Source organism: Apteryx rowi, unplaced genomic scaffold (genome assembly GCF_003343035.1).
Source record: "Apteryx rowi isolate R43461 unplaced genomic scaffold, aptRow1 scaffold_681, whole genome shotgun sequence".
Classification (NCBI taxonomy): domain Eukaryota; kingdom Metazoa; phylum Chordata; class Aves; order Apterygiformes; family Apterygidae; genus Apteryx; species Apteryx rowi.
Genome location: NW_020450962.1, coordinates 139,594 through 163,831, shown reverse-complemented (window position 1 = coordinate 163,831; position 24,238 = coordinate 139,594). Strand labels below are relative to the sequence as shown.

Sequence of the window (24,238 nt, the reverse complement as noted above, 5' to 3'; positions counted from 1 at the left end):
CGCTGGTCAGGCCAGACACCCCTAGCATTTCCTTGTGGAAGGATGGGAGTGAACTGCACGTGCTGGACCGCATCGCCACCAGCCACTTCGAGATCTCCGATGAGGAGGAGGTAGCAATGACCTCCACCTTCAGGTAACCAGTGCAGTCCTTCTTGTGCAGACGGGGAGGAGGGGGTCCTCTGGACCCCTGAGTGCTGGCTCATGGGGAGAGGCTGGAGGGCAGATAGGTAGCAAGAGCAGGAGGTTGGGACTGGGATTGCGGGAAACTGGTTTGGGGTGGGGGAGGACTGAAGTTTGCTGTCACTGAATATCCGGAGCTTAACTCTTCTTAGGCGCTGTCCTCAATGAACAGTGGAGGAAAGCAGACTGCTGTACCTCATTGACTGAGGTCTGCCCATCCTGCCCATTTGCAATTAAAGGCTGTGCCAGCAGAGCAACCAGGAACAAAGATGATCTTCATTCCGGCCCTCCCTAGTCCTCGAAGCCTAGTTTTGGAAACCCAGCTTTTGTTAGATGTGTGTTGTGGGGTAGCTGGTACTGATTCAAACCCACCTCCAGCTTGACAGTGTTGCTATGTCCTTCTGTGGAAGCTGTTTTCAGGACAAGTCTCCCTGTAAAAGCCCTTATATGGTCTCTGTTCTCTCTTGTAGCATCCGTGCTGCCCAGCGCTCAGATAACGGCTCCTACGTCTGCAAACTCAACATCTCTGACATGGAGATTGCATCAGATCCAATCTTCGTGCAGCTAGAAGGTGCGTTGGAAGAGAGCAAGGCCAAAAATGTTGGAGGTGTGAGATCTGCTGAGATCTGTCTGAGGGGCAGCCCCAGGGGCTGTGACCTTGGAGCTGACAGCTGCTAGCTATCCACCCGCAATGGAGAGTCTTGGATGGCAAGGGGCTTATTGCCAGAGTGGGGACAGCCCCAGCCAGGACACTTTGGGGGCTGTTGTTACAGGCATTGCCCATGTGCATGATGCTGTGATCCCTGAATCTCTTGCTTCTCTGCTTGTGTCGAACAGGGCTCCCACACTTCATTCGTCAGCCTGAGAAGCTGAATGTCACCAAGAACAGCCCTTTCAACCTCACATGTCAAGCCGTGGGTCCGCCAGAGCCTGTGGAGATCTACTGGTTTCGGAACAATATCCAAGTCAATGCGAAGCCTCACATCTCCCCGTCAGTCCTGACTGTACCAGGTAAGCCTGGCAGCATCTTTGCATGCTGGGGAGGCCTCTGCATGGCCTTCAGGAAGGGAAGGGCAGGAATGTCTTGAGCAGTCTCACAGCCTGTCCCCTTGGCCTTGCAGCTCCCTGTTAGGCAGGTGATGTGTTCCCATGCACCATCAAAAGGTTGTTGCAATCTGTTTTATTTTTGTTTGGCACCATCCATTGCTGATGCTTGACTGGAAGGCTGTAATCTTGTGTCACCAAGGACTGAGTCAATGTTGCAGGACTGTGGTGGCCCATAGCAGACCTATTGCAGGGGGGCAGCTGCAAGACTTGTCAGCCAAAGTGGGCAATGTGGTGTCAAGGAGGCACAGGATAAAAAGCACATTAAATGAACTCACAGAGCTTTTGTGTAGGTGCTGGACACCTTTGCTGCACAATAGCTTGGTATTTGGGCATCTCTTTGAGGACCTAGACACCGTTGTCCTGAATTTAGTTTAGAGTCCTGCAGTTCACATAGCATGTGCTCCCGGAAGTTCTGGCAGCAAAAGAAATGCATCGGGGGTATACAAAGGACACAAAAGTCCAGTTTCTTGTGGGAGCTCATTCCCTGTCCCAGCTGTGGTCGCTTCCACCTAGTGAAGGCTTTTCCCCACCTGGAACAGGGACCCAGAGAGACTGCGGGCTTGCCATCCTTGGAGATATACACAACTTGGTTGGACCACAAGAAACAAGACCTAACTTAGAAGTTGGATCTAACTTCAAAGATGTCTCTGCATTGAGTGGGGGTTTGGACTAGTGACCTTCAGAGATCTCTTCCAACCTCAGTTACGCTATTCTAACTCATCTTGTTTTAGTGAAGGACCCTTAGCCCAGAGAGTCATCCATGTTTTCCAGGCACAGCAGCTAGTCTAATAATAATAAAAAAACCTCCTCTCCTGTACCCCTACTGTTATGGGTAGAACATGGCAGTGTGTATTGGGAATTTCATCCTAGATTCCTCCTGTCAGGAAGATAAAAACAGCTCAGCATAGATAAGTTTCCCAGGAGGTTTGGCACAAAATATGAATGTCAATTGTAAACAGCAGGGCTCAGCAGTCCAGCTGAGTTTGCGGAGGTACCAGTTTGCAAAATTAAGCCCCAGCCTGCAACTGCTCAATCCGTCTCCCTTGCACCATTGATTGACCAGTTGTGCCAGTCTCCCTGAGCTACCTCTCTGTTGCTAAACTGCTTAGCACTGGGGCCATGTCCCAGCTCTTGCCACTCTCCATCCTTACCACTGAGAGCATGGCTCTGCCCGGCAGCCATCTGTGCTGCTTATTCGGCAGCCCTGGGGACTGCTCTGTCAGGGGTGATCTGGGGGCAGCAACCCCCACGCAGCTGCCTCTGGCTGCAGAAATTTTCTTCCACAGGAAAACAAGGGCATGCAAACTCTGTCCTATGCAACAAGCAGATTTTTCTTGTAGCCTGTGGCCGAGCCACCCAGTACCTTGCAGCTGTTATGGGTTATTTTACTGGTTATCTGCTCTTTTGTCTCTGGGAGGCCTGGGGTGTGCCCCTGCATCATGTCTCCATGCCAGCCTGGTGGAGCACAGGGAAAAAAGTCCTCCATTGCAACGTAAAACCTAGTGTGATTTTGCTGCAGATGCAGAAAAGAGGGAGGATTTCTTGATTTGCTCTCAGAAGGAGGCCGTTAGCTAATTAGCAGCTAGATTATAACTAACTTGTCTTGGCTTCCAAAGATAGACTTTAAAAGGCAGTGAAAGCCGGAAGAAGTGACTCATTCCACTTGGATTTTCTTGCATCCGGTTGGCAAATGTTAGGTCAGGTCATTTGAACTGTCTCCCTCCTGGTCCAGGAGTCCTGTTGAACTCAGAGGGACTGCTACTTTTTTGAGTAAAGGCTTGGCATGTCCCGGGCACTACAGCAAGTCCTTCATGTTGCAGTAACAGGAAGGCATTTCACTAAAATCAACCCAGATAAGGTTGTTTTTAATCCCCCTAATAACAGGCTCTTGCTACAGGATTGTTTCCTGGTGCTACTAGAGCAGGTGTCTGAATATCCTTGATTTCTCTCTGGGCTTGAGTTAGTCCACAATGAATGGGTTAATTCTAGTTCTACAACTACAGGGGACTGTTTTCATTCCACTGGAGAGGAAAAGACTGTAAAACCAAGACCTGGACATTACCCAAACAGCAATGGGATGTGCTGATATAGTGGAACAGGCTGGTATATCATCTCCCTTCCCCCTTTCCATCCAGTGACAGTCATACCCTCCCTCTTTGCAGCCAACCTCCCAGACAACGGCTGTATGTCTGGCTAAATGAGCTGCAGAGGCAGGTGGCTGGTTTTGTGCACTTTAATGCAGATCTTTGAGGGTTGCTGAGCTGAATTAAAACGTCTGTGAACGTTGTGCACAATTTGAACTTCTCTTGGGGAAGGCGGTGGGGGAATGCTCCCAGGTACCCCTCCAGGTGTGCCCTGGAAGGACAGCTCTGCACTCGCAGAAGAGCCCTTTGCATGAGACTGAAATCCTGAGCACTGTGGCTTGTTGGGGTCATCTCGCACAGGCCCTGCTAACACTCTAGGGATAATGAGCAGGAGTCTGTACTCGGGTATTTCCAGTGACCCTGAAAAGCAGTCTTATCAGCAGGGAGATTTGAGCAATCTTCAAAAAGTATTGTCATCTGGTTCAAGCCATGGTGGTGGACTCTTCTGCTTTCTGCCTTTCCCTTTTTGAATACGAAACAAGTGCTTACTCAGGAGGTTGTGCAAGGGGTCTGTAAAAACACACAGTCCTGTCCGTTCTGCCAGATCTCACACCGACCATGCTCACATGCTCGTGGTGCGGAAGGTGGGTGAGTTGGATCATTGGGGGTCACCCTCGGCCACCATGCTGCAGAAGGGATGAAGGAAGTGGTTAGTGCAAAAAGAGAGGTCTTTTGTGTTACTGGAAAAGAAGAAAGCAGTAAAACAAAGGAAGCTGCAAGGGTTTTCAGGTTTCCTCAGCAGTTGGAGGGTTGATGTGATTTAGGTGTTTTGTACAGTACAGCGAGCAGGTCCTTGTTTTTCCCACTGCAGGTCTTAATGAAACAGCGTTGTTCAGCTGTGAGGCTCACAACAGTAAAGGGCTGACTGCATCGAACCCTGGGCAGGTCAATGTGAAAGGTAAGCGGGAATGTGTCAATAGCCTTACCTGTCCAGTACAGATGTATCCAAGCAGGAGCTGTTCTGGTCTCCACCCTTCCTAGTAATCATTCTTACGCTAGCAGACAGGCGTATTTTTAGGATTTCCATATTTATTTTTCCCTGTTCGAAACCTACATTTAAAAATCAAACAGGAAGCACGTAAGAGCATGGTCACCCAATGCAGTTCTGTCATCTGGAACAAGCATAGCCCCAGTGTTGCAGCCATGGGAGGAAGCACCAAAAAGCACATTTGAAAGCAGAACTGTCAAACTCAGAGTAGGTTTCGGAAGGGCTGTATCACTCTTTTCCTTCCTTCACAGCCAGGGCTGTGCTCATAATTTTCCATAGGAAATGATGGAAATTCTCAACATTCCTGATGGGAACAACTCTGGCAGTGTAAGGAAGGTGTTCCCCAAAATATGTCATTGGCTCTAAGCAACCCAGAGTGCTGTTTTCAGCTCACAAATACATAATACGGTTGAAATAGATCTGAAAATGGCTCTTTCTGCCTGCCCGTTGGTCTGAAATACCCATGGTATGCTGATATTGCAGCTATAGCCAGGGCAATACATGTGTTTCATTTGCAGTCTGACAGCTCCAGGAGCTGCCTGTGGGAAGCCAGACATGCCATGTTTTTCGCATAAGCTTACATGGGCTTGTACCAGGCATCCGGGTTGTGGTGCTTTTGTACAGGCCTTTCTGTGGCCACATGTCCTCCGATGCCTGCCCAGAGACCCCCAGCACCATGTGCCCCTACTAATGCAGCCCCACTACCTCCCTGAGGTTGGCTGAGCATCCCACAGACCTCCAGCTCAAGGCATAAGGACGAGATTCAGCTCCATCCCCATCTTGGAGCCTGGGGTTTCTGCAGCCCGGAAATTTGGAGAATTAAGAGCATGTGGGCCCATGAGTTCAGTGTCTTGCTGCTTCTGGACAAAACTGGCATGCTTCCCTTGTGGCATGGCAGCCAGATGCCTGCCCATGGGATGCACTTTGCACTAGCTGTGTTTAGGCAGTATCAGAGCAGAGTGGACTCTTTTTTTCTCTACAGGAAAACCATCTGCGCCCACTAGCGTGCATGTCCTGAACAGAACGGCCCACAGCATTGCAATATCCTGGGTGCCAGGCTTTGATGCATTCTCTGCTTTAAACAGCTGCAGTGTCCAGGTAAGCACGTGGCCCCTGTCCCTACAACCCACTTGTACATGGATGTTCAGGGGCAGGTAGAAATCAGTGTTCCTGCACAGTCTTTGGCATGAACCACATGGATTTTACCAGGCCATTGGTTTGGGCAAATTGAGTCGGACTTTCCCAGTGGTTTTGAAAGAAGAACTGTCCTGCCTGGACCCTGCCATCTGGGTAGCCAGCAGATTTGTGGTCACGTAAGTTAAGTGGCCCAAGTTCAGCAGTGAGCAGAGTCCCTAGAGGCTGGGACCTGGGGCAGTTGGAGCACTGTTGAGGTGGGCAGGAGGCTTTGAAGGAGCTGCTGAAGACCAACTGTGGGCCTGGTGTTGTCTGCTCACAAATAGCAGCTATGCTATGCCTGCTGCAAGGGCAGAGAGTCTGAAGAAAGGGTCCCACAGAGAAGCCAACAAAGGGAGTTGTGAAGCAGGATTTTGTCCCAGGAGCAATGTGATTAAGTGGGGCAGAAACAAGGGGCAATGGGAACAGCAGAGCCCCCTGTTGGGAAGAGCCTACATGGGCTTGTGCCTGTAAAGTGTGCAGGAAGAAGCCACAAACTTTTGCGCTTTTAGCCAGCTGTGCCATCCGGTTCAAGGGCAGCAATGATTTCCACTGGCTTGCAACTTCCCCACAGAGTCTGTTGGCATAGTCACATGGGCAGAGCTGTGTGACACACTGGCAGAGAGGCTTTGACACAAGGAAAAGAAATTCAATGGAGGTGGTGGATTGCAATGGTGAGGCCAGTTTCCTCTGCAGTGCGGAGGTGCTGCTCATCTGCCTGGTCATTGCAAGGCCAGGACAGGAGGAACAGAGCCATAGACCGGGCTGTGCTGGGTGGCACTGCCCAGCTGGCTGTTTGAGTGGGCAGAGGGATCAGAATACRAGTCCTGGTCCTCAAACTGTGAGTCATTAGAGCAAAAGTTCATCCTATCCTATTTTAGACATCTRCAGAATAGACAATCAAGGAGAGAAAAGGGAACTTCTTAGATGGGGTTTTAAATCTCTCCCTTTGGGTGAGACAGTCAGGTTGTCATGTCTYCTCCTGGAGAAATGCCCAGATCTGGTCCAAGAAGCTCTTTGGGAGACTTTACAAGTCTTGAGTTTCTACTAGCACGTGCTTGTCCTTACTTTTACCCTACTGACTAAACACTTCCCAACCAAGTGGCCTTCCTGGTGGGGTTTGGAGATGGAGGCTCATCTCAGCTCTCCACTCCTGATACATTGCAAGCACTTAGGAGGAGCTGAGGGGTCTGTCTCCTGGACATGTCAGTGAATGCCATCTGTATGCATACTGTCCTGCAAGTAGTTTCCACCTGCTCCCTCTCTTTGGTGTTGCTGGGTTTTCATAGTTCAAGCCCATTGCTTGCTCTCTTGTGGATGTGTTTTTTATAATTGGTTAATTTGTACTCCAGTTCCAGGAGGAATTCTACATGATATGAATTCAGCCTATTGTGACTTAACTAAAGTTTCAGCATTTACAAACCCTCTGTATTAATTAACCTTAATGTCAGAGCAATCCATCTTAGGTACTTATTTCAAAAGTTGCATCTCTTTCAGGGCAGAAACAGTTATCTGCTTTAAAATTGTTGTGTGAAATTTTGTTGGTTGGAAGAGAACAAGCTTTGGGGTCTGGGTAACAGTGGTGACAACTGACATCAGGGTTCAAGCCTGGTCCAATACCCCCCTATTTACCCTCTGATAMCCTCCCATGAGTCAGAGCTCTGTTAGCACCTACTGATGAGCAAAGGACTACATAGTGAAAAGAACCAGCAAGACAAACTATGTTTCCTCCCATTTCCTCTCAGCAATCTCCCCCATTTCTGTGTGACATCTCCTCCCTCTCCTCAGGAGGGATATAATGTGTGAAGCCAGGTAAAAGTGAAAGGACTTACAGAGAGGAAAGGTACCAGTGCTAATATTAGTGCAGTATCCACTGCTACGTTCCTACTAGAGCTCAGGAAGTGGGGTGGAGGGCCAAAGAATTTCCTATGACTTAACGTTCATGGTCTGTCATTAGGAAGTAGCCTTTCAAATTGGAAAACGAGACGTATTTCTGGCAAAAACATAGCTGTGACTAAGCCTTTTTGCTCCTGTCCCCTTTGATAACCACCTCGTTTGGGTAATGTGGCCCACCCACCGAGTAACTCATTTCTGAACATATGGGTGATTAAAATGAAAGCTGTTGTTATCACACCTAGCAAGTTTCAKCTGTTTAAGTTTGTAAAAAGCCTCTTTTTTTTTTTTTTTTAAATACATTGGCCTAATAGACTGTTTSTGGAAAGACAAGTTTAGGATAGAAATAACTCATCTGGCTCAGAAAAACGGCCAGTCTCAATGGTGCTTTCAGAAGCTGTTTGCATGTTCTTCTGATTGCTGGTCCTCGCATCAAAGTATTTAGCCATGGCTTTGTGACCTTCTGAGCCTTGTTTCTATCTGCTTTATGAGGCTGAAGGCAATTCTCTTTCATTTTTGCTGAAAAATACTGACGATGTCAGTGATGAGATTGTCTTGTATGGCCCAGGCTGCCCAGTGGGTATTCTCATTCCTCAAGCACAAAGACAGGCTTCCTGCCATCCCCAAAACATGTGCTGAGGCTTTTGGGAGGRCTGTGTGACTTTGCCCTTGTGATTCATGCTAAAACATAGGTGAGATGAGACAAAACCTGCCCAGAGCTGGAAGAAAGCCTGTCTCTTCAAGGACATTTCATCCCAGCTTGGGTTGTCTTCCGAGTTCATTGCCTTGCTCRCACTGGTGTCCCTCATTTTTGCTCTTTTCGCTTTTCTGCCACCACCCCGGCCCAGGTTGCTCTCACRGTATTTGTTTTGTTCCCAAAACTTTGCTGATGCACCTGACGGCAAGTCCCAACACACCCTGGGGCACTTTCTGGAGAGCTGCATGGGCAGTGCGTGCTGTTACATGGGCACTTACAGCCCAGCATTTCAGGGAAGCTCTTCAGCCCTGCTACTTGGAGTGAGGAGGTTCTCTTTGTGTAAAAAGCATGATTTGTTTTTTATACATTGAATTCATCCATGCTGTTACGTAATGATGGAGTTTAATGAGTCTGTGATTAGTTCTTCTAGAAGGTTTCTTGAGAGGGAAGTCGGTGCTAATACAGTGAGAGAGGGACAGTGGGGAGAGTGCCTTTAGGACTTTCAGGAGTCACGGGTCGCATCTAGACCTTTATCTTTAATAGCCTTGGCCCAGTCCTCCTTGAATTTGTCTAACTCTCCTTTGAGTCAGTTTATACTCTTGGCTTCTGCAAAATCTGTTGACAATAAATTCTGTAGTATAACRATGTGTTGTATGAAAAAGGACTTGGTTTTGTTTGTTTGAAACTTGCTACCTGGTAATTTTATTGGGCACTCCTTTTGTTTCTTATGTCACAAGAAATGGCAATTCATCACTCCCCTTTCCACAGCAGTCACAATTTTACACACCTCTGTCTTGTCCCTGCTGCAACTGTTTCTTCTCTGTGTGTTTGAGACCTAGCCCTAGGCTCCATGAATGGCCTGCTGTTGGCTTTGCACTCAGTAGAGATGAGACAGCATCCATGAACAAGGCCCTGGTGTTGTTTTGATGAAAGAGCAAGAGAGGCAGAGCTCTGGATCCTGTTTACAGATGTGAAATTCCTGCTGTGCCTCTCACCCTGCAGGTTGTTGCTGACTAATCCCTGTTTGTGGACTGCTTTTTTTTCAATTAAGGTCAGGGAAGCTGTTCCACGGAGCAATGTCTCACTTCTGCTCTTCAACACCTCGGTGCCTCCCCATGTGTATCACGTCCAGCACCTGTGGCCCATGACGGACTATAACATTAGTGTTTCCTGCAAAAACGAAGTTGACTGGTCGGCGTTTAGCCCCTGGATAACAGCCAGTACCACTGAAGGAGGTAGGAAATGAGTAGCTAATATTGAAAAGGGCTTCTCTGCCTAAGTCATGCAGCTGTGTTTTGTGCAGGGCTGCCTGGATGAGATGCTAGTCTGGAGTCACRGGTGCTTACAAGATGGGACATCTTTACTCTATTGATTGGAGAAAAGAAATTTACACACAAGTGGTCACCTGCTGGAAGTATTAAAGGCTGTAGGAAATACCGTGTGCTTTSTGGTTGAGCTATAGCTTTTCTTAATGGCAACAGAAGCCCTCTAGCAAGTCTTTCTTGACTTCAAGACTTTCTTGCTTTCTTGACCCTGTTCCTTGATTGTGCCATTAGAAGCCCTGCAGAGAGGGAGCAGCACGCTGAATACAACAGCCAGGCTGCTGAGAGGGGGAGRCACAGCTGCTGGGAATTGCAGGGATGTGGGAGCAGGGGGACTGACTGGGAATGAGCATTCATTAGACAGCAGGTCTTGATCTGCAAGAGTCATTTGTAGTCAGCCTATGATGTCCATGAGGGCTGGACACATCTGCCTGACTCCCTTCACCTTCTTTCTCTTTGATTCCTGCAGCTCCAACCACCCCACCACTGAACGTCACAGTGTCATTCAATGAATCCAGCTCCTCCCTGGAGATCCGATGGGTGAAACCACCCCTGGGGAAGATACATGGGGAACTGCAGGGCTATCACATCTGGTACGGRTGCCAGGACTCCAAGGGATTGGTAAGTCACTGGGGGAATGGGGAAGAGTAACTAAAGCATAGCAAAAATCCCAGCAGGGATCAAGCAGTGAAGACCAGTTTGATCTTGGTGCTTCCCTATGTTCTTTCTGAGCCCATTTGTCTGTTGTCTTGTGCTCTCATCTCAACCTCTTTGATACAAGTGGTCTCTCTGACATATGTTTATGGTGTGTGTAGCTCATATAATTGATGTTAGGAAGAAGGAGTTCTGCTTAAAGCAGACAAGGTGTTTGTCCACCATGGCTCCTTGCTGCTGATCACAACCTGCTTTCTCTAAAATAGAAGTGAGTTGCTCTTCCTTGTGTTGAAAACATTTGGTATTGTCTTTGGAGTGGCAGTCTGGGTTTGGTAGCATCCCTTGGCATTTTTATCAATGGAATTAATCATAAGGCATTTGGGAGAATTTGTTCAATGGAATTTGAGTCATTCCCCACTCACATGGGAGTCCTCTCGATGGAGTCCTGGATCGTCGTAGGTATTGGGCAAAACAGCACGGGAGATGGGAGATGCAGCTTCCTGGCCAGGCTCTGCATGTGGTTGGAGAGCCCTTGGAACGGAGACCTCAGGACACTCACCACTATCATGCAGATGTATCCAGTCATTGCCTCTGCACTGTGGTTTGGGCGTCCTCTGTCCCAAGCTGAAAGCACAGAGAGGCACTGAAGGCCTATATTCTGTGTGGAAGGAGTGACTCACACTCTTTTTTTTGTAAGACGCTGCATTTTCTGTTCTCCTTTTATGCTTCTAAAAAAGAGCATGTATAGATCTAGCATGATGAAGTCAAGGAAACAATATTATGGTCTTGTGACTATCATGAAAAAAAAAAACGCTGACGCATTTGTTGTCTCCCAAGCAATAAGTAAAAAACAAGACTTGCCCTTTGAGTGCTGGGAGACTATATCTTTTTGCTTTTTTTAAAGTCAAGTGTTTATACAATGAAGTTTCAACTTAGAGCCCAGGTCAAATAGCTGTTCTCATTAACGCTGGCTTTCAGGAGGCTCAAAAGAAACCTCTGGTGAGGAGTAGATTCAGATAGGAGGTAGGGGTGAAAGGGAGATTTCTTCTGGAGGGTCTTGGCTCTTTGCAGACAAGARGTTGCAGTTGTGTTCATTGCTGATTTATTTCATCAGCTTATGGGTTTTATGGAATGGCAAAAATGCATGTAGTGATGTCAGGATGCAGACAGCCAAGGGCGGGGACCAACACTTCTTTTTATGAAGACCATCAGAGGATTAAGAAACACGGGAATGGTTTTATGCCTGTGCTGTAACCTCCCTCCAGAGCACCTGTGAGTTGGCTAACCTTACTGTGGTGTTGGATGCTCAAAAGCATCCTGCTAGGCTGCCTATGATCTTTCTGCTGGAGCAGATTGACAGACAGACTGAAGCTCAAGAGCAAAGTGCCTTCGGTCAAATGAAGTTCTTTTCTCTCAAAAAGAAAGTCTCTGAGCTTTGTCCCTGAACAGGCTAAATATGAAATGCCTGATATTCCCTACTTTTTTTGTCCTTCCTGTGCTATGGCACCAGACGGCACAAGTACAGCAAATAATACCTACCCTTCTCAGACTCCTTCCAAAAAAATAATCAGTTTACAAATCCCAACACAATAAACATTATGAGATTCTTGATTTCTGTGTCAGCAGGGCCACCTGCAGGCCTGTTTTTCTCTGCAACCACTCAAAAAAGGATTTAAGAACTTTGGAAAATTGGTTTATTTTATTATTAAACCAGCAATTATTGTATGACCCAAGGCACCAGAAGTTGGGACTTGAAGAAATTCCTCAACTATTACAAGACTCATAAAAATCTTTAGAGCTGGCAATTTTGTGCTGCCAGAATTGCTGTCAYTGCTGAGTGACAGTGAACATAAACACAGGGACAGTGATTTTTTGCAAGGTACCAGCTGTCTGCAGGCTGGCTGTGTATCCCATGCRAAAGCTTGTTGTCCAACGTCTCGATAGACTGCGCGATACCGGCAGCAAGTGACCCATGGGGCATGGGTCATCTCTCCTACCACCTGCACTTTGCTGGGGCTGGAAGTCTTACACCCTCTGGCCCATGCCCTCACCAGGGGAGTCTTCAGATGGCCTAAGGAGGCAGCCTGGATGGGGAGAGAGTCTCATCTGCGATCCCTTTTCACTCACCCCACTGGCTGCGTTGCAAACATTGCCCTCCTAGCATGTGCTCTCTGTGGTCTGTTTGATATCTCTATAGCTCTGTCCTCAAATGACACAGCAGAGCTATGTGAGATACTAAAGGATCCCAGTGCATTTTTATGGTGGCAGTGGGGAAATGATCTCATATGCATTTCCACCTAAGGATACCATGAACGCAAAGCTATTGGGAAAGGAAGGGAAAACAAGGGCAGAAGCTGAGCCAGCAGCGCATGTATCAACACAGGCAGTTTTCTCAGGACAACATCTTCCACTAGTGTGTATGGAGCCGTGCCTGGTGCTTGTGCGTGTTTCACATCCATTTCTGTGGCTCTTTTATTTGTCTGTAAACAGAAATCAGTTCCCTCTGAGCACTTATTTCCTCCTCCTTGTCCACCGGTTCTCCTCCATTGCTGTTTTTGCTTGGCCCCAGGACATCCAAGCTCTGCTGTCCGCACCAGCCTGCCAGATGTTTTGCACGTCACAGAGCAGTTGCTTTGCAGCTGGGAGTCAGCATGGAGCAGAGGCAGGCACTTTCTCAGCTGTTTGGCTGACTCACAAGAAGATCAGGAAATAACAGGGAATTTGCAGGGAAAAGAATGACTTGTATTTTTACCAAGGAAAAAATTCTGTGCCACAGAACACACCGACATCTACAATGTTACCAAGCAGGGAGATGCACTCTAAAACTGAAAATATTATTAGCTTGACACAAAACCACAGTCAGAAAATATCTGCCCCAAGACCTACTTTCTGTGGCACTTTAATGATCAGACCAGGAGTGCTGGGTCTGAACGCCAACAGAGGTACCCTGCAGAGAGGAGTGGAGGAGACGGATTTCTGCTGCCAGCGAGCGTCCGAGCTCTGCTGCTTTCGAGGCTTGCAAGCTTATAAGTCTCAGCTGACCAAGCCGAACGCATTTACTAGTTGTGACAACGAAGGCTGTGGGCCAGCATGCGCGTTACCAATTCTGGCTGTGTTTTGCTGGTGCTTTCCTTTTGCACTCCCCTACCGTACCAGGCAAAACACCAGCACTGCAGAGGATGGCGCTCTGCCAGCAGAAGCACAGAGCACACGCTGTCTCCGGACGGGGCTGGCTCTCCCCGTGCGTCAAATCCCCCATGTTATATAAGATGCAGCGTGCGGTCCGCAGAGGGACAGAGCTACAGCGTCGTGGCGTCTTTTGTGCCAGCTTCCATAAATCTGGTTCACAGCGTCAGGCAGGAAAGATGCCTTTATTCTTGCTATAGAAATGAAGGTTGCCATCCAAGTGTTTATAGGAGATATGTATTTTCAGGGAATGGAGCTGACACCCTGTAGAAGGGAGGGGTTAGGAAAAGAGAGGCATTTCAAGCCTCAAAACCTTTCCTCCTTCCCTGCAAGACTACTTCTCAAGGGTTGCCTTCTTGCCTCTTTTCTGGCTGAGGCTGTCTGTCCCACTGCCGTGACAAGCAAAGAGCAATAGCAGCTGGGGGGGTTAAATGGGAAACACTGCTCAGCTCCTTTCCAAGTCCCATCCGGTTCTCGAAGGCTATTATTCTCCGTAAATAGCTTGCTGCTGTATTTCCTCTGGGCTTTTAAAAGCAAAGTCATGCAAAACCTTAGTAAGGGGACAATTCTCAATAAATCTCGGGGTTTCACTCCTGTTGTGGCGTTGGCTGGTCGGCTGCTCTCTCCCTCAATACAGACTTTTCTTCTCTTCCCTTTTCCAGCAGAATGTCTCCTCTGAAGCCCAGCAGAACAGCAGCATGGCCATCCTGCCCGTGGAGACCACAAATGCCACATGCTCCGTGCGTGTGGCCGCTGTTACCAAGGGGGGAGTGGGGCCTTTCAGCAACCCAGTGGAAATCTTCATCCCTGGCAGTAGTGGTGAGATGCCTGTCTCTTGCATGTGCAACGTAATTAGAGGTGGAGGGATGGATCCAGCTAGTGAGGTATGAAGGCACACAGCTTGCCTTCTGTTTGCCCACTGGTTTGGCTATGCCTGTCTGATCAGAATCCCCCACTGCTGTCTTGCTCTGCCAATGCCTTACAGCATCCCCGTGTCCCCATTTGGATATTTTTGCTTTGGGGCAAGCTATCCGGATACAGCACTAAGAATATGGGATCTTAAGCATGCTTTGATAGCCAGAAGAAAAGTACAGCCAGAAGAGACTTGCTCTCCCCGTGCCACTCAGCCTTGCTAAGATAAACCCACTTAYTGATGCATGCTGTTCACAGGCTGTTTTCCTTGTGCCCTCATCTCCCATACAACCCTCTGAGTCTTATTGGGTTTGGTGTCAGTCGCTGAGAAGTCCTCCCCCATTCCCAGGGCGCTGCAGACTGACTATCTCTCCCCGTCTCTGTTATGGGATGTTTTCTCAGGGTTAATAACCTCAGCCCCCTCTTCGACTGCAGCCTCCAGGAATGCAGACTCCTTTATCATAGCCCTGGGCTTTATCTGTGGGACAGTTTCCGTTGGACTGATCCTCTGCTTGTCTGTGGTCATCCAGAAAAGATGCATGGAAACGAAGTACGGGTAAGCCAAAGGGAAAACAGTCTGTGGTTGTGTGCTAAGCTGAGCAGGTCACAAGCGCTAGCGGAAAGGCCAGACAGGGGCATTTTGCTTGCATCTGACACTGCACGTAGGGAGAAGGTTTCTGCCTCCAGGACCAGTGTCATTCCTGCAGACAGCATTGTGTATGCCGGTGGTGAGGGAATGAGTATGGTTTTGCTGCATGGTACTTCCCTTCCTTCCTTAGCCCAGCAGTTCACCTTTCACTCACTATTTCTGCTTGTAAAGGGAAGTAGACTTGTGCAACTTGGTATAGGAGGGGTGCTCTTGACATTTTGACACAGTGATGAGAGAGCAGAGATGTATAATATCCTGCGCCCTATGGCCTCAAGACACCCCTCCTGCCTCGTCAAACACCAAACCTTTCCTGGTCCGATGCCTGAGTGTGACGATCCTCAGTCCGTCTAGTGGCACACTTGTCCCAGTTCTCAGCCTCCTCCAGGCAGAGAGACTGCCCGCTGGACTGCACTTAGTAGTGTTTTTAATAATGTGGATAAAGGACTGTTTTCTACTATAGTAAGCCAACATTACTTCCTCACCCTTGTGACTTTCTAAGTGGCATTCATCTGCCCTGTGCTATTGTTTGTGGGAAATAATTGTGGTGCTCATAGCTTTTCTTATAATCAGTATCATTTTGATGTCCAATGCCAAATGGAAATTTAATTAATTCCTTTGTAAGAGCATCATTTCAGTAAGGGAGTATATTGAGCTGGATAAGGAATAGCACCTACTTTGATCTCCCAAGACATCATCCCCGAAACCAGCTTGGAAACTGGTTGTATGTCAGGATCCCTTTTCTAACTGGTGTAACATTATGGAAATCTCTCCTTCCTTGCAATGCTAGTTTCCTGGAATGTCTTGAAAAGCCAGTGTGTTTTTCTTCTCCAGAGCTGGACCTCTGCATGGTCTCACATCAGAGTGGTTGCACAGCATCTTCCAGCAGCATACACACAGCTGTTTCAGGGTTGTGGTGTAGAGCTCCCTTTGGTTTCTTTTTGGCTAAAATCATGATGGCCCCATGTGCTAACACAGAGCCTTGAAACGCTGGAGTTGTGTATCACACAAGCAAACAGATTGCTTTAGGAAGTGATTGGTCTGGGAACCATATTCCTACCAGTGCAGACTGCTGTGTGATTAGGAAATGAGTATCCCATTTCCTCTCCAAAATACTTCTGTGACTAACTCCTTTATAGATTAGCCGTGTTTATCAAGTGGCTGTTTTGATCAAACATTGTAAGCGATGGCACTGATCCAGTAAGAGGGAAATGAAAGAGATTAGGGCAAATGTGTATTTCCTTCTTTACTGTTGATTTCATTGGTAACAGCGCAGTCACCCACCCCTGCAGCTGCAGCACTGTCTTTCTTGAATAGATGTGTAAAAGCTCTATGTGGCCCAGCACGTTCTGCTTCTGTCCCGCCAGGAATGCTTTCAGCAGGAATGATTCAGAGCTGGCAGTGAACTACACGGCTAAGAAGTCCTACTGCCGCAGAGCTGTTGAACTTACACGTAAGTATTTTTTGTTCCTCTCCACTGCCGAGGAGGTGACAGAGGATATCTCAGCAGAGTCAACAGAACAAGCCAGCAGTAAATGTGTGTATTGAGGTACAGGCCTGATTCCTCCAGCTTCTCATGTGTCTGTCAAGCTGGGCTTTCTTGCCCAGTCAGCCATGAAACTTTTATGCTCCATCTCTGGCTGGACAGCCCATGGGCATCAGCAGAAGCTTGGCTGTAGCAAAACTGTAAAGTCCTGGCCCTTGACTATCTTCCCCCATTCGTACCATGCAGCACCCTGGTGTGTTTAGTCACAGGCTCATTGTAAATGGTTATCCCATGGCTGCAGTCTGTGTTGGAGGTGAGCTGAGCTCCTGATCCCTTCTCTTACAGTGAGCAGCCTGGGGGTCAGCAACGAGCTCCAGCAGAAGCTGCAGGATGTTGTCATTGACAGAAATGCCCTCAGCCTGGGGAAGATCCTGGGAGAAGGTGAGTGATGGTGCTGCCGGGGCTGGAGGGCTGGGGATGGACRTGAGGCTGAGCTGATGTGGTATGGAGTGTAACTGTTGCTTCCATGTACTCTTCCCTACATCATTCTCCAACTCCAGACCCAGGGGATGTGGAGGAGGTGGTGGGTCAAGATGACCAAGTGCTAGGCTGAGAATTAGGACCCCTGGGTTTGTGTCCTTGTTCTGCCACTGATGAAGGACAAACCTCCCCAGGTAGCCTTTGGGGGATGAGGTCTCTGTCTTACAGCCTGTCAGATCTTTGAGGATATAGTGATGGCCCAAAAGGTGGTGCTTTGGGGTGTGGGTAAAATGTTTGCTTCTTTCCCATGCTGCAGGGGAGTTTGGGTCAGTGATGGAGGGACGTCTCAGCCAGCCCGAAGGCACCGTGCAGAAGGTGGCTGTGAAGACCATGAAGCGTAAGTCACCCTGGCCTTGTAACGCTTAATATTGTTTGTTCCAGTGGGTGCCAGAGCTCCCTGTCTGATGCTCCTTTGCCCTAGACCATGTAGCACTTAATGGGGTCAATCAAAACCATGTGAGAGATCCTTGCTCTAAACTCCCACAGCATCCACCATTCTTCCTTTCCTTCCCTGTGAGCTTCAAACCTCTGGGCCCTCATGGTTCAGTGGGATCACTGGGCAAATGTTGCTGTCTCTCTCTCTGCATCCTCCCTGTCACAGTTCCCGATGCCAGTCAGAGAGAGACTGAACCAGGGCAGGTGTTTTGAGGAGATGCTGAGTAGATGCTGAGCAGCAGAGGAGAAAGCACAGTGGGCATGTGGGGAGAGGTGTGTGGGTTGTCACATGCCCTTCTCCAGATGGTGGTCAAGGCTGAGGTCTTTGCTTGTTTCCCACCAAAGCCTTGCTGGGAAAGGACGCTCATGTCTTTTGGCCAAGGTTGTCCTGAAGCATCAAGAGGTGACAGGACTCATCTCCTGCTAGATGAGAGACTCCGGGCTTTTTGGGGTCCCTAATCAAAGCTAACCTTTTCCTCACATCACAGCTTCTGTAGACCTGGCCTGGTGCTACTGCATGAATGGGACAGGGCTGCTCCCTGCTTCTACATGTTGAATAAACCCGATGCTGATGCAAACCTCTGGAGTGAGGTCTGCCCCAGTCTGTCTCTGTCATCCTGGTGGTCCCTTCCCTCTAGCCCTATATGGGAGATGTGCTGGAGCAAAGGGCAGTGGCAGCAGTGATTTAGGTTGTTAAAACTCTGTGTTTTAAACCTCCTCCTTTCCTGTGCTTTCCAGTGGATAACTTTTCCCAAAGAGAGATAGAAGAGTTCCTCAGTGAAGCAGCGTGCATGAAGGATTTTGACCATCCCAATGTCATCAAGCTCCTAGGTACAGACTATTGCTCCCTACCTTCTAGCTGAGATGGGCTTCCTGGTTTTGGGCTAGGGAGCCAGACTGGGGAGTGCTCAGGTCTCATGTATCTGTGGGAGGAGGGTGATCCCTTTGCCCACAGAGCTCTGAAAATTGTGTTTTCCAGGTGTGTGCATCGAGCTGAGCTCTCAGCAGGTCCCCAAACCCATGGTGATTCTCCCATTCATGAAATATGGTGATCTGCACAGCTTCCTGCTTCGCTCACGGCTGGAGATGGCCCCTCAGGTAATGCAGCAGAGCTCCCTGCATCTGGGAGGAGTGAGGTGGGACTGTGCTTCTTTTTGGGACAATAGGCAAAACCTGCCTTTGTTTTCTGAGAACGTAGAGGACTTGGTTGTAGTCCTGTTTCCTGCCTTTGTCAGATGACGATGGTGGAATCCAGCTCCCACAAAAGCCTGTGGGATTCTTGTTCCAGAGTTGACCAGGGCTGAACTATTTCTGTTATCTGCTTCAGCTGAGAAACTGAAGCCTTTCAGATACAGGGAGGACTTGGTACCCACAACCACATAATCGTAGAAAAATTTGGCTTGGAGGGGACATCTGGAGTTTTCTGGACCAACCTCTTGCTCAGAAAAGGCCAATTTCAAAGGTAGATCAGGTTGCTGAGGGCTTGTCTAGTCTAGTCAAGTTTTGAATATCTCCAAGGATGGAGACCCCACAGCCTCTCTGGGCTCCTGTTCCAATGTTTGACCACCTTCAGGGATAAATATTTTTTCCTAATACCTAAACAAAATTTCTCTTGTTCCACCTTGTGTCAGTTGGCCTTCATTCTTCCACTGTGCACCTCTAAGAAGGTGTTTAGCTCTGTCTTCTCTTTAACTCCTCATCAGGTAGCTGGAGACAGCAGTTAGATCCTTCCTTTGCCTTCCCTTCTCCAGGCTGAACAAGCCCAGCTATCTCAGCCTCTCTTTGTATACCATGTTCTCCAGGCCCCATCCTGGTGGTCTCCTCTGGACTCGCTTCAACATGTTGATGTTTTTCTTATACTGAGGAGCCCCAAACCAGTATCCAGATCTGACCTTACCAAGGCCAAATAAAGAGGAAGAATTGCTTCCCTCAACCTGCTGGCTGCACTCTTGCTAATGCAACCTATTACAAGGTTGGACTTTATTGATACAAAGGTGCACTGCTGAATCATGGTCAACTTGCTCTACATCAGGACCCTGGGGTCCTTTTCTGTAGAGCTTTTTCCAAAAATATGTGATATTAAGGCAGCTAGAGGGAAAGGCAAGGAGGAAAAATGTCTAGTTGCAGGCTACATCCAAAAAATCTGAAAGGAGGAAACAGAGGTGTGGTGGGTATACACTGTTACAACAGACCACAGCAATGTGTGGTTTGCCAGGTTCTGGCTGGCAGGATAGCCTGGCAGACAGTGCTTGGTGTTATTTCTGAAACAACTGTCCCAGCACGTGCAGCTCCTGCAGGTTTGTGATTCAGTAAATCCTGTGGTCTGAGGCTGTTAGCCCAACAGGGCTGACAGAGTCCCCAGTGGCTGCCGTTGTGGGCTCCTTGTATTCTCCGAGAATAGCTAAACCAGTAGGAGTTCAGCCAGTAGCCCTGAACAAGGAACTGTTTCAGCTAAGACAACATCTGTTAGGGCCTGGGGAAAGCTGAACACACTTGTGCCTTGCAGTTCTGCAGCAGTCAGCATGGCCTGTGCACTGTCAGTCTTTCTGTGGAAAGGACGAATGTCCCTTTCTTTTAAGGAAGGACGATGCACATTGTGCCTGCTCCAGTCTCAGCCCTCTGAGGCCCTGGTTACCCTGCTGAGTGCTCGAGTTGAACAGAGATATTCTTTTAAGATGGTCACCTGCCCTATTGTGTCCTTCCCAAAGGACTTGCATGTTCTAACTGGCATCCTCCCTTCCCAGTTTGTGCCGCTGCAGACGTTGCTGAAGTTCATGGTTGATATCGCCCTGGGGATGGAGTATCTGAGCAGTCGGCATTTTCTCCACAGGGATTTGGCAGCTCGAAACTGCATGTGAGTTTGTTTTCCTCCGTTTCATCATGGATGGATGAACAACAGTGGAGACCCTGTGGTTTTATACCACTTGGAATGAACATTCAGCTGGGGTTTCCTTAAATAAAATCTCCCTTGGTCTTGAGAGACATGGAAAAATAACTCAATCTGAGGTTTCTAATTCAGAATTTGGTTTGTCAAACTTTTTCTTTTTTGTTGTCATTTTTTAAGCTGTAGAAAGCAGTGAGAGGGAGAGATGGTCACATACAATGTGTTCCAAGGGCTCACCTGTTGGAGACATGCGCATCAGTCTTTTTGTTTGCAGACTTTGCCTCTCCAGGGCTTTCTAACGCTATTTCTGCCTGACAGGTTACGGGATGACATGACAGTGTGCGTGGCAGACTTCGGTTTGTCTAAGAAGATTTACAGTGGCGATTACTATCGTCAGGGCCGAATAGCTAAAATGCCAGTGAAGTGGATTGCAATAGAGTCTCTGGCCGACCGCGTCTACACCACCAAGAGTGACGTGGTAGGTAAACACGGTTGGTCATACAAAAAGCAGGGGCTGATAGTTGGAGGACTGATCCTGAGGGTCTCTGGGTTGAGTTGTTCACGTTTGCAGCAGTTCATTATGGTTGTTTGTGTACCCTATAAATGCAAAAGCCGGAGGAACAGGAGGGTATCAATAACAACACGCACTGACCTTTCGTTGCCTGCACAATATCCTGGAATAGGTTTATTGAGTGGGCTGCTGGGCTATTCTGTGCCACTGCTTATTTCCAAATTTGGGGAAGGCAGGGTTGGAGATACAACTATTAGCATTGTGCAGAAGCCCAGTGGACATTAGGAAATGACCTTTCCCGATGAAAAGACTCATTCATTCCTCCTGGAAATGTCCTTTCAACATGCTTTCCCTTTGTTCTTGCAGTGGGCATTTGGCATTACCATGTGGGAGATAGCAACGCGAGGGATGACGCCGTATCCAGGAGTGCAGAACCATGAGATCTATGAGTACCTCTTCCACGGGCACCGACTCAAAAAACCTGAGGACTGCTTAGATGAACTGTGAGTATTTCTCTCTACTCCTGCCTCTAGACTGCAGTGCAGCCTGTTTGCTCGCTGCCTAGTTGTGGAATTAACCTGTGTATTGCTTATCCTAGGCTGAGATTGTTTTTCTGGGGTGTTACTCATCATGCTCTTCCCTTTGCGGTTCTCGGTTCTTAATATCCTTTTTTGTAAGGACACAACAACTAACTCACGTTGTGGATTTGTGGCTTAGCACCATATTTGGCTGAAAAGCCCTCAAAGCTGTGCCTGATGGTGGAATTAAAGAGTGTTTCTTTATGACCATATTCATAGCTGTTGCTAACCTCTCTCTCTATGTGGAATAAGAAAAGTCTGTACCAGAGGGGGAGTTACCTTCCATTTCACCCTAGAAGGGTTGTCTCTTGAGTTCTCTGACAGTTCCCAAAACAAAAGTTGTTAAAGAATGAATTTTTAAAATGGCAAGGACTTAACCTTCTCTGCTTTGTGGTGTTGACAGGCAGAGAGCTAACAGGAACACACAGGTTTGTGCTCAGAAGAAAGCTGACCAGAATAACAGTTTGGGTCAAATTTTAAATGAAAATATCACAGAAAGAAAAAATTCAAAACCTTTAAAAATTTTCATAATCCCTTGAGTTTCAAATGGCCTAATAAGAGCCAGATCCCAGAGCAGAGCAGAATATAACTCAGGGATAAAAAAAGCATCTTTTTAATTCCAAGCAAACTGTTACACAGAAATCCCAGTGAAAATCCCCAAAGAAAGCAAGGTGTTTACAAGGTTTGTACAGAAGGCTGTTGAGCTGGGCTATTTGCGGCATGGTGACATGGGGTGGTGGGAAGTGCCAGAGATCACCTAGCTTGGTCCTAGGCTGTGAAGATAGGAGCAGTTTGCCATTTGTGGTGAAGGGATCAGACTTTTTTTTTCTTTTTTCCAAAGATAGTATATATTTTGACCAAAAGGTCTTGGCTGGTGATGCTGTTCTCACCCTGCAAGTTGCACTGGGTCCTTCTGTTCTTAAAATCAGTGAATCTGGAGAAGGGAAATGACCACATTAGAAACCTCAAAACATCTGTGTTTCTGAGCAGCTCAGAGAGGGCTCTCGTTTAAAGTTGGATGAGCTGCCTTTAGTCCCTGAGTTATTCTCAAGTGCCATTATAGCTGAAAATGCTTAAACCCCGCCATGGCCAAGAGTTGCAAATAGAAAACTGTTAAATAAGCAAAGCCAATAGGAGTTGCACAATGATGCTTCAAAGGTCCCTATCCAAGACAGTAGCCAAAAGCCTATGCAGTCCCATACGAAAGAGTGCACTTGTTGCAGGTTTGAGGTCCTTCCTCCTTCATAGCCACCCACCTGACCTAAGAGCACAGGGCAGATCTCCAAGGCRGGCACGGCACATGGTGAGTGCCAGCACAGCCCATGGGGAGAGGTTTGCAGCTGTGTCCTGCAGCTCTCCTCCTCTCCCTATGCACAGCTGTAGCACGTTTGCTGCGTGAACCACATGGAAAGTTTCACTTTCCCAGGGGGACTACTGGCAAGCAATTATACTCAGAGCTGTTACTCAAGCCCTGGAGCTTGGGGTGTTTGAAAGGCCTTTCCTTGAAGTAAGCAGCAAACAGACCTTTATTGGATCCAGTCTGCTGGATGGCAGATGAGATGGTGCGCGTCCAGCAGTTAAATGCTTTCAAAGGAGTGCTGTGAATTTCCAGTTTGCCCTGACATCCCAAGCGAGAGCAGGCACCTGAAGAAAGAGTAAGAGAGTGACTCAGTTTCCCAGGAGCAGAAGCTCATGGGATCTTCCTAGTGAACAGCTCCTGCAGGGCTGCAGCTTGCTGTGTCTCCTGGCCAGTCAGTAAGTGTCAGGCACTATAAGGAACTTCAGCAGCTAATCAGAGCTGCTTGGACCGATAGTCCCGTAATTGGGCAGCTGCATGTTTATGGTGACAGAACAGCCTAAGAGGAGGAGTTGGTTTTGCTTTGTTTTAAGGCATAGTAGCTCAGGGCTTTACCAGTTTTTAGCTGTCTGCGAGAAGAAGAGAAACTAGCACACGTACATCCCATAGCCTAGCGCCTGGTAATATTCTCTGTGATACCAGCTTCCTCTTCCACTTTCCAGGTACGGAATAATGTCTGCATGCTGGAGAGCTGACCCCACCGACCGACCGACGTTCTCACAGCTGAAGGTTCATCTGGAGAAGCTGCTGGAAAGCCTGCCTGCCACAGGGGGATCCAGGGATGTCATCTACATCAACACGAGCCTGCTGGAGGAGAGCCCAGACTCCACCCAGGACTCGGGGTTCCCCCAAGCAGACTCTGATTTGGACCCTGCAGACATTGCCGAGCCCTGCTGCTCCCAGGTGGAGACAGCGCTGGTGGCCGTGGACATCCACAATGATGAACGATGGGGGGCAAGGTATATCCTCAAGGGCACCAGCGAGGAGCAGCTCAGCAGCCCCGTGGAGGAGGCTTACATACCGCTGCTGCCTGATGCAGCAGCCCCCGCAGGCCCGGCATGGTCCGAGGCAAGCACTTTGCCTGTGGGCAGCTCGCTCGCGCAGGTGCTGCCGCAYGCCGACAGCTACGTGGAGGATGCTGAAGTGCTGCTGTGAAACAGGAGGCCTGTGAAAAGGGGGATGGAAATCAGCCTAGTGAGAAAGTTTCTAGTGAGAAAGACAGAGATGTTATATTTTAATAAACAATGCTCCGTTTTATTTCTTCTTGCATTATTACTTTCATATTGGAAGATGCCCCTTCCCAGGAGCTGTTTCTTGGGTTGAAGTCATGAAGTTTTATTCTTGGTTGGTAATTAAATGCTAGAGCTGTTTTTTCTGTGTTTGGGAGGCTTCTGGTATTTAAACTCTCAGGGCTCACGTCAGAGGCAGCCCCTCTTCCCCCACCATGGTGGAGACGGACTGATGGCAGGGGCTACCTGGTATGGAGGTGTGCGGGGAAACAGCTGTGCTTACGGGTCCCCCGGTGCCAGGAGAAGGTGTGGGAGA

The 24,238-nt window shown here is 48.3% G+C and overlaps 1 protein-coding gene across 1 annotated transcript; it reads left to right on the top strand.

The window, feature by feature from the left end:
- Window positions 1-23,911, top strand: MERTK (MER proto-oncogene, tyrosine kinase). The gene is made up of 18 exons (XM_026086114.1): window positions 1-133; window positions 651-751; window positions 1,018-1,191; window positions 4,243-4,329; window positions 5,402-5,517; window positions 9,234-9,417; window positions 9,974-10,125; window positions 14,007-14,163; window positions 14,692-14,812; window positions 16,270-16,355; window positions 16,734-16,829; window positions 17,185-17,265; window positions 18,102-18,194; window positions 18,343-18,461; window positions 20,108-20,217; window positions 20,566-20,725; window positions 21,125-21,261; window positions 23,356-23,911. The coding sequence occupies exons 1-18, from the start codon at window positions 117-119 to the stop codon at window positions 23,846-23,848; spliced, it is 2,484 nt and encodes an 827-aa protein (XP_025941899.1). The 5' UTR covers window positions 1-116; the 3' UTR covers window positions 23,849-23,911.
- Window positions 23,912-24,238: the final 327 nt, after the last annotated feature.